A 17734-nucleotide genomic window follows, 5' to 3' on the forward strand; every position below is an offset into this window, starting at 1 on the left:
CTAAAACCCTTATTGAATGGCTTACAATCATTTCCTGAAATTATTCATGATGTCCCTACTGTCTTGCCTCAAAATGAAAAAAAAATGTCATAATAAAAATTTAGTGGATATAGACAACAAAATTAAAGTTAAAGACCTAAATTCATATTTTACCGAAAAGGTAGAGTTGGGTCCAAAAATAAATTTGAGTAATGAGCATATAATTGAGAACCTATCTATAGGATTACACCCACAAATCAAAGCACTTTTGGTTTTAAAAGAACTCAAAACCCCGATTGAATGGCTCACAATTTTTTCGAAAATAATTCATGATGTTCCCACAGTCTTACCCCGAATTGAGACTAAACAAAAAATGCCGGAATCCAAATTTAATTGTATAGACAGCATATTCAAGGCTGGACGCCAAGGCGGCCATTTATTAATAACTCAGCTAGTTCAAATTATTATAATAATTGACAATAAAATCAAAATTTTTCCCGACCAGATAAACATTTCAACCAACAAGCCCAATATAAACTTAAATTTCATAAGAAAAGTGATTAATAATTTATTATAAATAAACAAAAAAAACAAGTTGTTGTGCCCTGGTTTCTCAGGAGTTACCTCCTAAGCCATGTAAATACTGTGATAAGCTAAGAGTTACCAATGCTTATCATTTAGGCTAAAATTGTATAAACAAACCAAATTTCTTTATGGCTGAGAATCAGTCCAGGCATAAAGGTAAATAAGAAGGAGTCCAAATACAAAATTGTCAATTATTAATTTCTGGATATGTTCAAAATAAAAAATGAAAGCATTAATAATAACTAACACCCGATTGTGACTTATAATAATATCTTTTTAAATGTCGACACAGATTGTAGGGTCAGGTGCAGTAAAGTGGGTAAATGTTTAAAAAAGTCTATTTTGTCTTTTTAAACTGAGATAAATTATACAATATTTTTAGAGACATTTACTGGGATTCTAGCAAGTATTTTTATTTCTGTTTTAGAAACTATCTGTTTATGATCAACTTATGCATATAGTATGTCCAGTTAAGCTGTTGACGAACTTTTATCTAATATCATTAATAACTGGCAAAAACTATTGATTTTAGTTCAAACTGGTAGATGGGCATCTTAGAATTAACTTCAATATTCTACTTATTATGAATTGTTTTCTTGGATGGGGTGAAGTGGTCATATGATTATGCTTAAATAAGAGTTGAATAATAGGGATATTGTTTTTTTTTTTAATTTCTGTGTTATACATTGGTAATTGTATCTAATTCTCTATATTTTATGATGAAATAGCTAAAAAAATAATTTATTCACTTGATTATATAGCCCTATATAGTAATTTTAGCAATGAAGACAAAATTTCTATTAAATTCTTATTTTGTTAAACAGAAGAATGATAAGAAGATAACAATGTAACACATATATCATGAAATTAAAAAAAAATCTAAATTGCATAATGGTAAAACTTAGGAAGCATAGTTAAAGATGCATATTAATGCTTAGATGCATGTAGATGCTTAGGAAGCATATTAAAGATTTATATTTAAGTTTCTGCCGTCATATGGCAGTTTTTTTCATGGAAAACAAAACAATTTCCTTAAAGTAACTAAACTGAATAAAAATACAATATCTACTATAAATAGTAAAAACACTTTAAGTTACCGCTATTGACATTAACTTTTACACGCTCATTTATATTTCAAAAAAACAAAATACTATTTCAATTTTTCTTACTTTTTAACGAAATTGTGTAGAGTTAAGCAAACTAAAATGCATTCGAAGTGAAACATAATTTTGATAGCCATGAAACTTTCTGATTTAATAAAACGAAGAAAAAATATTTTTCGAAATTATTTTTTTATATATAATCATGAACAACTTCTAAAATAATATTTGAACATGTTTTTAGTGAAATATAAGCTAATTTTAGAACTTATTCCCACTTTTCCCCAGGTTGAGGTAAAATGGGTGCAGAAAAACATGTCATTTTGAATGCATTACCGTAAGAACACAATAAAAAAAGATAAGTTGCTCTTAATATTTAATAAATATGAGTCCAATTCATATAAATTTTTTGTTCATCAAAGCTTTCAGTTAAAAAATATTTAGAGATTTTGTTTTAGAGCCTTTTTTTTAAAAAAAAAAAGGGGGGGAACCTGATTTTATACCTACTCTACCCCACCTGACTCTACTCTAAATATATTCCCAATTAAATTTTTTAAAAACTTGTTGTCGAAAAAGAAGGAAAAACTTTGTAAAACAAACCAAAGGTAATTTGCAACTTAACCAAACTTGCACTTTAAATTTAAAAATAGAAAAAATAGCTAGGTGAGTTGAATTTTATGTTTTAAAAACTGATTTATCTTACGTAATATTTGGGTTTAAAATCATGCAAAGGATTTCAATTGGTGATTAATTGTATTAAACAGGTCGTATTGCAAAATCGGAGAAAACTGATAATTTAATAGTACCGATAAAGTAATTAGGTCATACATAAAAATGGGAAAAAGAAAGAGAGAATATTAAATCAAAATGAAATAACATTAGTGTTAAAGAAAATGCTAATAAAGTTTTGGACCATGAAAATAAACAAAAATGAAAACAAAGTAAACTTTAAGAAAAATAGTAAACTTAAAGAAAATGTACTTAAAAAACATTTAAATAGAAAAAAATTGAAAATAATCTTGAATTTTCAATTATTTCTGAAACAAAATATGATAATGAGTGCCCGCTTTGTCGAAGGTATGTTGACGGAATTTCCCGAATCCAATATAGTGAAAAAAATTACCGTCTTCCGTAAATTTTACAGATTTTTTTTAATGATAAATACGATGAAGTACAAGGTCATTTCTTTAAAAGTGAAATATAAATATTTTTTAAGGAGCTTATCTAAAGAAAGCAATAACACCCCCAAAGTTTTGTTTTGTTATATTATTAGTATATCGCTGTCTAGTTATGAACATGCACTCGTTTCTATGGCTCACTATAGCTTTTCAGTGTTATGCATTGTCCAAATTAGTGAAAATTTCTGTTTTTGGACCTTTCCTGAAAATCTTGATAAATAACAACAGCACCCCAATGATTTCTTTACTGAATCTTAAAGTTCACTTTGAGAAAAAGCTCTGTTATCCAACAACTGTTCTGAGTTATCGATGTTTTCGATTTAGCTATTCAACTTCCAAAAATGCAAAATGGGCATTGTTTTATTTAGCTTTTTGCAAAACAGCATTGCTATTCAAAACAAAACTAGCTATACCATTTTGTTGGTAAATGTATGTACTGACACGTTAAAAAGAAAAGTTCAATGAGGCCTTATTCCATTTTCAAGTAAAAAATTACTGAAGTTGCATATGAATTCTGTGCTAAAAATCACGACCCTCCTAATTTTTGAGAAAATAACGATGATTTTTCCCTTTCAAAATAAGCTAGAATAAAAGGAATTCATAAGATCTATCTGTAATTAAAAGATATAGTTATGGATAGTAAACACTGAGACGTTCGATTGCTAATACGTTTAACCTCACTGCTAATACATATAAGTCACTGTTTTTGTTGTCAATCATTTCTCCAAGTATGTTATTAAATGGATAGCCCAGGGCCTATGAAAATATTGTCGCATAGTACCATAAGAATTTTAAAAAGTTTTATAATATTTTCTGTACTTCACAACCTTTATTAGTAGTGTAAAAGGATCAAAACTTCTCTCTAATAAAAGGCAGAGATGCAAGCTCTGAGACTTACTTAATCAAATTGCTTGATTAAGTTACAAATTACTTGATTAAGTCACTTGATTATAATTAAGTCATGATTAAAAGCTACTTAATTAAATAATGTAATACGTAATGATAGGTATATGACTGTGAATAGCTGAAATGGGTGGTTGTTGACTTTCACCGGGGAATGTTGACAATCACAAACTCGATACATGCACCTGCAAAATAGTACAGCTAGTTTTTTTTCTTTTTTTGCGACGATGCTGGTTTGCCAAAAGTTAAATAAAACAATGCCCATTTTCCATTTTTTGGAAGTTTGAGTGGCATGTCTACTAAAAGCATCGATAACTCAGAAAAGTGCTGGATCTCACAGAGCGTGTCCTAAAAGTGAACTTTAATATTCAGTGAAGAAATAATTAGGGTGCTGTTGTTTAAACAAGATTTTCAAAGCAGAAAAATGCCAAAAACTTTTCACTAAATTTAACAGAACTCTAAAATGCAACAATGCTCCACAGAAACGAGTGCATGTTCTTAACCAGGCAATGATATCCTAATAATATTGTGAAACAAAACTTTGGGGATGTTGTTGCTTTTTTTAGATAAGCCCCTTAAAACATACTTACATTTCATTTTTAAAGAAATGACCTTAAATTTTGAAATTTTCGATTGGAGAAAGAACATTTTAGTATCTAAACTTGCACAATATTAGTTTTTCATAGCCAACTTCAATATTAAAAAAGCAAGCCAATCAAAAAATACAATAACACACTTCGTCTGAAGTTCGAAATAATAGTTAATATTATTGATTTAAACAATGGAAAGCACTTTTCCCCAGTGGACGAAACGATAGTTTAATTTAAAATTATACTGAAATCAATTATGTTTGTGTGGAAGGAGTTTTAACAGAATTGTTGTTCGATTTTCTTTAAGACATAATTTGCTTACACTACTCAGGAAAAATTCAGTCACCCTGGGATTCAAAATTTGATAAATATATGGGAAAATATTAATTAAGATATTAGAAATTTTATTCAACACTGCCATGGTTGCCAAATAAATATAAAGAATTTCGTCAATTCTTTTTATTTTGTCAATTATTTTTTTATTAGGGTCACAATAATCATAAAGTTCTATACGTACTGTTTGGGTTATTTTATAATAATCCAATTGTAACTCCTGATGAAATTAACGAAGCACAATGAAGCGATAATTTAAATGATCCTAAATGCATAACAATTAATGGTTTGTTAACGATTAAGAAAAAAGGTTTTGCATAAAATAGTAATACCCATTTTCTTTCAGAACAAATATTTTAGAAAAAAACTCATATTCAATTTGGTCATGTTGGTATTAAAAAAATTATTGCTTTAATTTCACCTTTCTACTAATAGCCTAATATAATAACTGATATCTCAAACTATGTCAAAGGTTGTGAAACTTGCCAAATTAACAAAAATATCACACTAAAACATTTTGGGTTGTTACAAAGTATGCCCGTTACGGAGCAACTATTGTAAATTTTATCAATTGATACTGTCTACTAGTTCAATTACTGCAACTCTAAAAAAATATTTGTATTTAGTAATTGATCGTGCCACTTGATATCTTTGTACTTTTCCGTCTGAAAATGTAATAACTGAAACATATACGATTGTTTTAAAAAAATTAAAGTACTGGATAAAATTTTAAGCGATCGTAATGCCGCGTTTACAGCATCTGAATTTAGAAGATTTCCTAGAAACTATATAATGTTAAGCAGTTATTAACTTCAGCTTATCATCTGCAAACAAATAGAAAAGTAGACAAATCTAACGCGACAATAGTCTCAAGGTTATGGTGTAAAATCAATGAAAACTCTTAGAAAGTTCCGTGGACAAAATTATTATTAGACGAAGTAAACACATGAATATAATTACACCCCTCATTCTGTAAACTTAATTCCCTTCTACCTATTTAATTTATGGAAAATCACCTTGTTATTCTCTTGTAAATCAAAATATTTACCCCCCAGTTGATGAAACAGGAAAAATAGCTGTCAAAAATATCGAAGAGTTTTGTACGAAAACAAAAATTCCTTATGAAACTCATTTTTTGAAGCCTAATTTTAAAGTTAATGATTTAGTAATTTATAAAGAATTCCATTATCCTAACACGATGAAATTAAGTCCAACATTATTCTGGACCATACAAAATTTTAAAGGTACTATCTGAAGTGTCTTTTGAAATTGATAAACCTAAATTTCTCACTAAGAAATAATCAGAAATAGTACATGAAAACAAATTAAGAAAGTTTTAACAAAAATTAAAAATAAGTAATGAAAGTTAAAACAAATTAAGAAAGTCAACAATTTTCATCATATAATAATATTCACAATAGCTTTTCAGAGCTGATATTTCCATGTAATGTCGTTTTCTTTTTGATTTTTATATTCTGCCCTTATTTTTGGAGTCCTATATTTTTTTAATGTATCTAAGTGCAAGTTCTTTTTATTTCAATGTATGAGACTTCGAAAAATTACTGATAATTTCCTAAATTTTGTAATTACGAATGAAATATTATGTTACTGTGAATGATCAGAATTGCATTATGTAATCGAATGATTTTTGACATTCTTAAAATCGAAAAATTGGCTCTAGTTCAAAAGAATTATTTTATCTTAAAAAATTGAGAAAATATTTGTTACTGCGAATATTTGTTACTCGTTATTGAGAAAATATTTGTTGCTGCAAATATTTGTTACTTGTTATTGAGAAAGTATTTGTTACTGCGAATATTTGTTACTCGGTTATTGAGAAAATATTTGTTACTGCGAATATTTGTTACTCGTTATTGAGAAAATATTTGTTACTGCGAATACTTGTTACTCGGTTATTGAGAAAATATTTGTTACTGCGAATATTTGTTACTCGTTATTGAGAAAATATTTGTTACTGCGAATATTTGTTAATAGTTATTGAGAAAATATTTGTTACTGCGAATATTTGTTACTCGTTATTGAGAAAATATTTGTTACTGCGAATGACCGAAATGGGTAGGTGTTGACTACCACCAGTGAATGTCGACAATCACATAGTCGCTTTTGTAAATATCAGAAATATATACTACGTCTAGTTAAGTGCTACTGCCCGGTATACCCTACACTGATGTTTTTTTAAGGTTAACTGCCACTACTCGGTACACATTTGCCTGGTACTCCGAGCACTGATGTTTCTCCTAATCTATCCTCAGAAGATATTAAAATATCAAATAAATATAGTAATATCAACGAATAAATGAATATCAAATCGGATATAACAAATATTTCGGACATTCACCAAAGTGACTATTTGATTGTTAACATTCACCGGTGAATGTCGACATTCGGTCATACACGATAACATATTTAAATGGTTCTTTGAAACATGGAACTTTTCATATAGAATGTTTCTTTATTCATGTTTTCTCCTCAATTGAGCTTAGTAAACAAATTTAAAACCCTGTTTTTTTTCGTCTAGTTAGGAATATTTTATCCAACTTAGACTATGAAACGTTATCAATGGATAACGCGCGTATATTTATATTTTTCGCAATAAAGAATATCATTTTCTATAAAGATTTTAAATGCTAATTTCCATTTCATTGAAAGATTTTAAATATTATTTGGAAAAATAAACTCTTTGAATTATATTACTTGTCATAAATGTTTTTTTAAGTGTACTTCATATGCTGTGAATAACTTTACTCGCAATATTTGTGAAAATACATAATTATTAACGAAATAATAAGCGAAATATTTGAATGATTAGTGAATTTCAAACTCGCCATAAATAAAAAGGGTTTCAACAATGTAACAATGATAATTAAGCCTGCTGACATTGTTTTTTCATTCATGCATGACTGAATAATTAAATAAGTTTAGAAAACTTTACAGGCCTAAAACAGGTCTTACTGGTCTTAAACTTTACAGATCTAGTTTATTTTTAGAAAAGAACTTTTCGCAAATTGTGGAATGTTGGTTTGATTTTTTTTATATTTCAGATCTTTTCAACAAGAAAAGATTTATATTATTTTTATTAATTATTACAAAATTATGTTCTACAAAGTTATAAGCAAATATTTGGTTACATTTATATGAACGTTATTGTTGTAATACTTCGCTTATAAATGCATTATATAGTGAAGTTTTGGACGAAATACTAAATTTAATTAATTTTAATCGCGTGACTGACGAAGTTCTGACGAATAAGCTTGCATATTATTTCTTAAGAGGTCAAACTCATTCCAAGCTCCTTTCCTAGCTTAAACTCGCTATTCTATCCTCCAGAAACTAATGTTCTAATTTTTGGGCCTTCTGTCTTTACTTAAACAAAATTCTATTTTTCGTCATGTTCTTGTACTATTTTTAATAAGGAACAGCCTACACTACGAAATTACAATGTTCCTTTCAAAGCGAAATATATATATATAACAAATTAGACGCGCTGCAGTATTGCAGTAAGAGCGTGCCATAAGATATAACTTTATTTATGCTTCTGTTTTCATATTCTGTAATCTGGTAATCTTATTACGAAAATATTTTAAATCATTCTTGAAAGATACCGGTACGCGTAAGTTCATTTTATTCGCTCCTCACTATGTAGACTTCCTTTCGTGTACTGTTCTCTAATCTCTTCACATTTTAATTTCTGTTTTTTGCTTGATATATTTGTTTATTTTTTCGTATATATTTTTCACTTAATGTGTTCTAATTTCGTTTCAATTTTTTTCAGTGCTCCTCACACTATTGTATTGATATATTTTGCTTTGGCTATACTAATACAGTATTAGAAAGCACTTCTTTTTGCGTATATAATCGTGTGGGCTGATGAACAGATTATATCTTTTCTTTGTATTGTTTTCCGAATTTTTAATTTTTTTTTATTTTATTTTATTTTTTTTTAGATATCAAAATTTATATTTTTTTAAATACTTATGAAAAATTATTTTTAATAATATTCTTCTCTTGTCATTATTTTTTATTATTTTCCATATTTTCTCAATATTTTAGCTTATTTTATGAGTTCTATATACTTGCAGCTTATGCACAGTTAATAAAACTTATTAATTTTCTTCGTTTTTCTCTTTGTTTTTATTGTGCTATGTTATAGNATATATATATATATATATATATATATATACAGCAAAATAAATCAATACAAAAGGAGAAAACCGCAAAAATTAAGAAAATCAATAAGTAACTAACAAATCAAAAATGCTTCAGTACTGCAGTAAGAACGCGTTATAAAACAAAATCCCTCTATTTACGCTTTTACGTCAATTTTCGCCTCTGTTTCCACATTATGTAATCTAGCAATCTTAGTACGAAAATATTTTAAATTATTCTTGAAAATTTTCCCGTTTATGTAAAGTTCATTTGAATTCGCTACTCGCTTTATAGATTGAGTTTTATGTTTTGTTCGGATTTTTACGTGATATTTTTTACTTAATGTGTTCTATTCTATTTTGTTCTTTCAAAAAATTAAGTGCTCCTCACATTGTATTGATATATTTTGCTTCGACTATATTAATACAATATTAGAATGCACTCCTTTTTGCGGATATAATCGTGTGAGCTGATGAAGAAATTATATATATACATACGTCGATACTCAAGTTAGGGCTGGAGAAGTGCGTGAGGAAATAGTTCAGTACGTAGGATTGGGATGAGTTTTCTATTTTATCTCAGATCAGAAATGGAAATAATTTTAATACTTCTGTTGTCTACTATGCTAAAGTGTCCCAAACTCATATTTACGTTCGTTTGAATGATTTAACGGCTGACGGCCAAATTTTAAATTATGACTAAAATTTAATACATAGAGAACTTTGGTAATATCTCAATCAACTCATGAAATTAATTTAAATTGATATCAAAGTATTTCCTCTAGGGAAACAGGTGGAAGGTGAAAAAAATTTTATTAATAAATAGGTCAAAACTAATTTAGATATTAGGATTGAAGAAGGGTTTCAAGAGCTAGAATATTTAAATACAGTTGTGATGTGCATTTAGCTTGGTTTCCATTTAAGTTTATATGTTGAAGTAGATAATTTTGAAAGGTGACCAAGCTGTTCGCCAAATGCGGCTAGTTTTAAATAAATATCTTATTGATATTATGAATGTTATAATTATGATGTAAGCAAAATAAAACAATTATTATAATCATAATGATGCTGATTGATGGTAAATGTTATGATCATTTCTCTCCGTTAAAGTAAGTTGGAAAAATAAAATATTCCTTAAACATTGCAGTTATTACAAAACAAAACAAAATATCACCAAGTTATCATTTCTAAAATACTACTGTTCAATTGAAAATAGAAAGTTAATTCTTCAACGACAGATTTCGAGAAAAATGATTTGACGCCTATTTTTTTTCCCTTGCAAAAATGCCAAGTATATAAAATCTCAATTCGAATTTCTTATCACTTACGTTAATTTTTGTATTGCGTGGCAAAATAATTCCTATTAATTTTATGCAAGAACATTGAAATCAAATTTACCTCTGAATAAGTTTATTTAAATAAAATAAAATTTTTATCAACACTGATGGAATTCTCTCAATTATATCTAAACACTATGATATATTAGTTAACACTGTTATAATTTTTCTTTTTCAATTTCGTTATGTTTCAATTGAAACTGTTAAAAGTTACTTTTTAAACAGTCAGATATTTTAATTAACATTGTTAAAAATTTATTATGCAGCTGAACTTTAATGAACAGTTTTTTTAGCTTTTTCTTAACCCTGTCACATTTTATTTTACTCTGTTTGAATTCATTTTTACACGCTGATTGGAACAGTCAGTTGAATACATTTTTTTAATATTATCAGTCTTTATTTGATTCCATTAAAATTATTTAATTGTTATTTTATTTTATTATCATTATTTTCAACACTGTTACATGTTAATGAAACTTGTTGAAATTTTTTTTTTTAAAAAAACTGTTTTTCGATTTATTTGACTTTGTAACGTAAAGTGTAGTTTTTTCATATTTAATATTTAGTCAGTTAAAAACCATTTTATTTATGACTCTTAATATTTCTTACTAGTGATCATTTTATTTAATGTTTTCGAATTTTAATAAATAAAAAAAACTCTACTTCATGATAATGGAATACAATAAAATGTATTACTCACATAAATAAAATCATGCTAAGATCGTAGTTAGCTGAACTTTAATTAACACTGTTAAAGTTTTGTTAACACTGTCACATTTTATTTTACACTGTTCGAATTCATTTTAAACACTCTTATGATTGGAAAAGTTAAATGTTTTTCTTTAATATCATCACTCTTTATTTAATTCCATTGGAATTATTTAATTGTTATTTTATTTTATTTTCATTATTTTCAACATTGTTACGTATTTATTCATATTTTTTTATATTTTTACATTTAGTTAAAAACCCTTTTATTTATGACTCTTAATCCTTATTACTAGTGATCATTTTAATTAATATTTCCGAATTTTATTAAATAAAAAAATCTCTACTTCTTAGAATGGAATTCAATAAAATGTATTACTCACATATGAAATCATGGGAAGATAGAAGTTAGCTGAATTTTAATTAACACTGTTAGAGTTTTTTTAACACTGTCATATTTTATTTTACACTGTTTGAATTCATTTTTAACACTCTTACACGCTGATTGGAACAGTTAAATGTTTTTCTTTAACATCATCACTCTTTATTTAATTCCATTGGAATTATTTTATTATTTTTAACATTGTTACGTATTAATTAAACCTGTTGGAATTTTTTTTTTAAAAAAACACGTTACAATTTATTTGACTTCGTAACGTAGTGTGTGAAAAAAAAAGTTAATGTGTTAGCATTCAGTCAACTAAAAACCATTTTATTTATGACTCTTGATACTTTTTATTAGCGATCATTTTATTTAATATTTTCACGTTTTATTTAAGATTTTAACATTTTATTTAATATTTTCAAATTTTATTTCATAATTTCACATTTTTTTTTTAATAAAAAAACTTCACGGGAGAATGCACTAAAATATATTACTCACGTATGAAATCATGGGAAGATCAAAGCTAGCAGCCATTCTGGCTTCATGGACACAGGTCTCTTGTGGTCCGACATAAACAGCAGCACCCTGTGTCCATAAAGTTGCCGTCTTAAAAATACTCTCGGATTCTTCGCCGAAAGTCTCTTCAACAGTGAAAGTCAACGTATGGTTATTTCTAATAGGATGAAACTGGTTAATTTCTTCGACTGCCAAACTAATTGCACCTGAGATAGTTAAGCCCGGTCTGGGATAACCCTTGTTGCCAGGCCGTCTTTGGGAACCAGTTAAATAACCAAGCGTAAAGTTTCTACTTCTTGCAATTCCAAAAAATAAGCTCACATGGCAAACTAATGATACCAGTATCCAATTCATTGGTGTTAGCATTACACTGTTAAAGGTTCTTTAATAGTATTTCACTTTAGTTAACATTTTTAATTATTTAAAATTTATTTTATTTATCACTGAAAGCAGTAACATTCATAAGGAGCGCTGTTAAAATAAATATTTTTGAGTTGCTGCATTTTATTTTAAAATGTAAACGATCATTTTTATTAAAAATGCTTTTTTATTTAATACCCTTACATTTTTTTTTAAATTTATAAATTTTTTAAAATTGCGAGCATTTCTCTCAATTAAACATTGTTGATTCTTTAACTTGATTAATACTGTTTAAACGACGAAAAAATATATTTAATTATTATGCTTTTTTTCTTAGTTGTAAAATTATGGTAACAAATAATTATAGTTAATAGATAGATATTATAGAATCATGGAGAAAATTATGATACTCTTAACAAATAAAATTTAAGTATATATATATATATCTTTTTTATTCGCTGAAAATGACAAGAGTTTTATTATGAATGAAAAAAAAACATTTAATCTTTAGAAAATAAATTTAAACTACATTGTCCTATTTTTTTTAAACACGAATATAATTTAGCAAACAAAATTTCCAAGTGATGAACCCCTAAAATTCATCTCCGATATTTTATTAAATTCTAGCAAATTTACCTTTAAAACATAACATAATAAATAGTTTCAAGTCATTATCAATTTAACTTATATGTTTTTCTTCTCCACGTTTTAATTATTTAACACAGTTTAATTTATTTTCGAAAGTAAATTGGCGCTATTTTATTTTCCTACCTCAGAAAGTAATATTTTTTAAACTGGGAAATTAGTTGACGGGAAATAAATCTTATCAGTACATTAAGGGGGAAAATAAATGCATTTACGAACCGGCGGAAATTAAAAAAATAAGAGGAGCGCGTCTAATAGCCTGTTGACTGTTTGATGGAAAGCACAAGAAATGACCGACTTGTTATAGAAAACTCCGGATGAACTGAATCTTCATCAGATGGAGAGAGGGCGGCGCATGCGTGGCAGGGCGCCACACACGTTACGGTTCGACAGGCAAATAAAGTTTAGATTTGGATTAAAAGATTGGAAGAGGGGCGCTATTTTAAAAGTTCCTCCTTACTTTTTTTATATAATTATTTCTTTTCTGCTTGGAAAAGGTATTCCTGAGTTTATAGAATAAAGAATACATTTATTGGAATAGGTTTTTTTAGATGAGTGATGCATATACAAGCTATTGAAACAGACTTCCTATTTTTTCGGCTTTTAAATTGAATGAGTGTTTCATTTTCTCAACGCGTAATCTACTTTTTTATAAATACAAAAATAATTGATCGACTTTTTTAGTTAAATTTTAACAATGGAGGAAAGGTTTAATGTGACATATCTGTCAATACGCGTTTTTTTAAACAGGTGTATTCTCGTAATTTATTTTGTTTTGTTCGAGAGTTTTATGTAAGCTATCGTAAATTGTCAAAATCCGTTATTTCAGCCGATATCAACTAGTAAAAAGGTGTCGCGTTCTTACTGCAGAGTGTGTTTTTGAGAATCTAGATCTTATTTTGTTTAGTTTTCGAGAATGACGTGTTACCATAAACAACCGTTTTTTATTCCCAAATAGCTGGATTAATATGAATTACCGAATAACTTGTAAAAAGTATATTGAATTTCATTGTGTAGTATTTTCAGTAATAGAAAGACCAATTCTTCTTATTTAATTATTTATTTATTTATTCATTCATTATTTCATTTATTTATTATCATTCCGAAATATTTGGATTAATAAAAATTATCAAATAACTTGCAAAAAGTATATTGAATATACCTCCTGTACTTTCTACTACACACTTTTGAAACTTCAAGTTTTAATTTGTTTAAGTTTTAACTCCAATTTATCCTTGTTTATCTAATGTTTATCTAATGTCTAATTTTACTAATTTTTGCGCAATAAAGCAAAATGTAAAAATAAACACACACAACAACGTTGCTTACGATTTTTTAATGTAGAAAGGTAGTTATTTATTTTAGTTTTTTTAATAATTAATTAAATATCTAAATAATATTTTATGACTAATTGTTTTTAATAATTAATTAAAATTTAATATAATTAATGAAATAATTAAATTAATAATAATTTAATTATAATTAATTAATTGCTTTTATAATTAATTAAACAGTTTTTAGTTAATTAAAAACTAATATAATTAATTCAATAATTAATTAAATCAATAATAATTTAATTAATTATGATTAATTAAATATTAATATTAATATTTTATAATTACTTTCAGATGACTGTTTCAAAAGCATGACTTCAGTTTAGTAACATTGTTCTCAAGTGAAAGCTGTCACAAAATGCGAAATGAAACGAAAATTCGAACTTTTTGTTGAAATACCTCATTAAGCACTCTTCAAAAAATATTTAAAAAATTTTTGGTGTCTTAAAACCCATTGATAAAATATACTCTGAAAATTAAAATCGCTCCATTACACATGCGCCCACTCAAAAAGCAATGCAATGAGATGAAACATTTCGTTCCGCTTTATAGCCACACAATATCTCCATTTTATTTTGCTTTACCAATGATTTGTTCCTTAAAAGTTTCATGTCGGATCATTTCGCATTTGCCTTTAAAAATGACAGTTTTTTGCAATTTCAATTATTTAAAGTTCTCAGAATAATACAAAAAACTGTTTGAAAAAACTTCGTACACCGTAAAAAGATTTCATTATAAGTCAACACCAAATATAGCAGCAAATACTCAACTCCTAAATAGCGTAATGAGACACCACACTTAATTCTTGTTTCATGGTGTTTCTCTGCACCAAAAACAAATAGTTCTTGTTGTAGAAATGTTCTTCGTTCTTTTACGCTACTGCTGCCCACCATTTTCGGTATCCAATTATAATAAAATTTGTATTTACAGATATAATACACATAAGAGTCTGTAAAGTTAATTTTTCGACACAATATGAAGTAAGAATTAATAATTTAGGATGCATGTATATGCTAATTTTAAAAGTAAAATTGTCTTTACTCACAGCAAAGAGAGAATAGGGAAAATTTGAACAAAGATTAACAAACAGATGTGAACAGAAATCAAATATGAAATTAATGAATACAATTGACCGATTTATGTAAAACCTCTGGTGAGAACATAATAGGATACCTGAAAGTAACGTAGTGTGGGTATCTCGATCCTGATTGGTTGTTGAAGCGTGGCATTTGTTTACGTTAGCAACTACTCTTTCCATTCTATTTCGAGTAAGCCAATCCTGTCAAGTAATAATTCTCTTGAGGGACACATTTTAAATTCTTTCACTACGTATTTACACAGAGACTTAACACAAAGACAAGCTTGAAGCCATGTGCAACTTAAACAAACTAATTATGCATCAAAGTTGCCAGGTACACAAAACAAAAATATATCACGGTTACAATAAAATACATAAACAAATAATAAGTCTAAGTTAAGTAAAAGACATAGACGAGAAAGAATTATATTTCAACAGATTCGATGTGCGATACGGCTGTGTATTTAATTAACTTATTGTTAATTAACGTTTTAACTTATGTAGAGAAACTTTGTTAGCTTAACTTTAATACGCCATTTTGCTGAAAAAGATTAGATGCCCCTGCAAAGTATTCAGTAGTATGAGATATTACAACAAACTTTCATTCCCTTATACTTGATTGCAAACAATCTACCGTTGTGATATAACAGTTTCTAAACGAACGTCAAAATTGGCAAAAATGATTCCTGAATGGAGTAAATGCATCTACGCTTGGTGTATTTCTCAAATATTAATATTTAGATTTAACTACGCCCTATTAAGTGTATATGAACGCTTGATTAGGTATCAACTTGAAATGAAGTATTCATTCACTCCATTTTTGGATTTTTTCCAAATTCGGAATAATATTGCACCAAAGTTTTTAAAGCGTGCGGTATAAAGAGAAATTCATCGGACTTAACAATGAGATTTATTTACTTACAGTTTAAAAAAATATTCGTGCTGTTTTGTGATACTTTTAAAAAAGAAAATATGTTTTATGAAAGGGGGCTAGTCTCAGATTAAAGTAAGTCTGACAGTTTTCAAGTCGAACAGCTAAGTCAGTCTACAGCTACCCTGTCTGCCGTCATATATTATTTAAACTATGTCATATCAGAAAATATTTTATGTTAATTTAGATGAAGACAGAAAAAAAAATCAGGAAATATTAGAAACATAAATTAGAACAGTAATTGGGCCGGGATAGCCTTGTCGGTAGCCCATGTCCGAGAGTTCGTGGGATCGAACCCCTCCGGCCAAAGACTCCCCGTGTAGTAAATGGTGACTGATGCAAGTTAAATCTGTCGAGTCGCAAAGTCCTCCATGTTTCCATAACAAATCAACACCTCTGGGGGTACTGGATTGGAGATTGGGCGGTCACTGATTCAGGTCAAAATTACGATCTGTGGAAGAATGAATGGATGTATGAATGGGTCCATATGATTGGCAGAAGTCGAATTCTTGGCCATAGATGACCCACTGGAAAACAAGAACAATCGCACCCCTCTGCCTAATCAGGCATACGAAAGCAAGTAAGCATAAACAGTAATTAAAAATATCTAATACAGCTGTTGTATTATTTATTCTTTTAAAACTGATTTGATTATAATTTAGCTATTAAAAAAATTATTTAATGTTTAGTAATAAATAACATTTTGAATGTTAAAATTTTTTTAATTTATTGTGGTTATAGTCCAACAATGTTTTATAAAAAATGAAAAAGGCTTTTTTTATGACTCTTGTGGAGTAACTTTGTAGATTGTAACCGGCTAATAACCCATAAATAAGTTTTTGCCTGTTGTAAGAAAAGATACTGATCAATAAATTATAGTAATGGCGCAAAGATATAAATCTTCAAAACGCCTTTTCAATGCCCCTGCCATATTTATTTTCTAAGAAATATATTAATTCTTGTTTTTACCCCACTAAAACTCTCTCTATTTTATTTATACTTCACCATTTACTTCTTTGAAATACGACTTTATTTTCATTTTATGCATTTTTTTTCTTTTAAGTTTGAGAATGTTTCCAGACATTTGACTCTAGGCATTATAAAATAGTTTTTATGGATTTGACAGAAATTTCAGAAACTAAATGGTAGAAAAAAGCTTTTGTCAAACATTTAATTAGCAAAAGAGCTAAGTCGTTTTTTTTTCTTCATTTATAATAATATTAATCTATTTACAATCTATAATGTTTTTAAAATTTATTTAATATCTATATTTATAACATTTTATCTCTATCAATTCTATAAATCAGTGGTAAATATCACAGAATTGATATACAATTTGTAAAAACAAAAGAAAAAAAAATCCTTTCTTAAAAATTGAAAAATAATGATGAGTTTTAACTTCAAATAAACTTTACGTTACATTTAACATTAACGTTACGTTACGTTAGCTTTGCGTTGTTAAACTTTTAGTTACATTTTTTAAAAACTTAGAAACTTAAAATTACGTACCGGTGAAAAACTATATATGAATGTGATGGATTAAAAAAAAATCACCATTTCATAGTTAGTTCCAGAATTATTAATTGTTTAACTAGCAGTAAAAAAT

At 27.5% G+C, this 17734-nt stretch overlaps 1 protein-coding gene across 2 annotated transcripts in view; it reads right to left on the bottom strand.

The window, feature by feature from the left end:
• The window catches only part of LOC107452371 (guanylate cyclase 32E), a 182636-nt gene extending 169563 nt beyond the window's left edge, over positions 1–13073 (bottom strand). For both annotated transcript variants that reach the window (XM_071178245.1, XM_043050036.2), the window contains exon 1: positions 11763–13073. In XM_071178245.1, the coding sequence (XP_071034346.1) occupies positions 11763–12146 (384 nt within the window). In that variant the 5' untranslated portion in view covers positions 12147–13073. The remainder of the gene's footprint in view (positions 1–11762) is intronic.
• Between the last annotated feature and the right edge of the window lie 4661 nt (positions 13074–17734).

Source organism: Parasteatoda tepidariorum, chromosome 3 (assembly GCF_043381705.1).
Source record: "Parasteatoda tepidariorum isolate YZ-2023 chromosome 3, CAS_Ptep_4.0, whole genome shotgun sequence".
Lineage (NCBI taxonomy): Eukaryota > Metazoa > Arthropoda > Arachnida > Araneae > Theridiidae > Parasteatoda > Parasteatoda tepidariorum.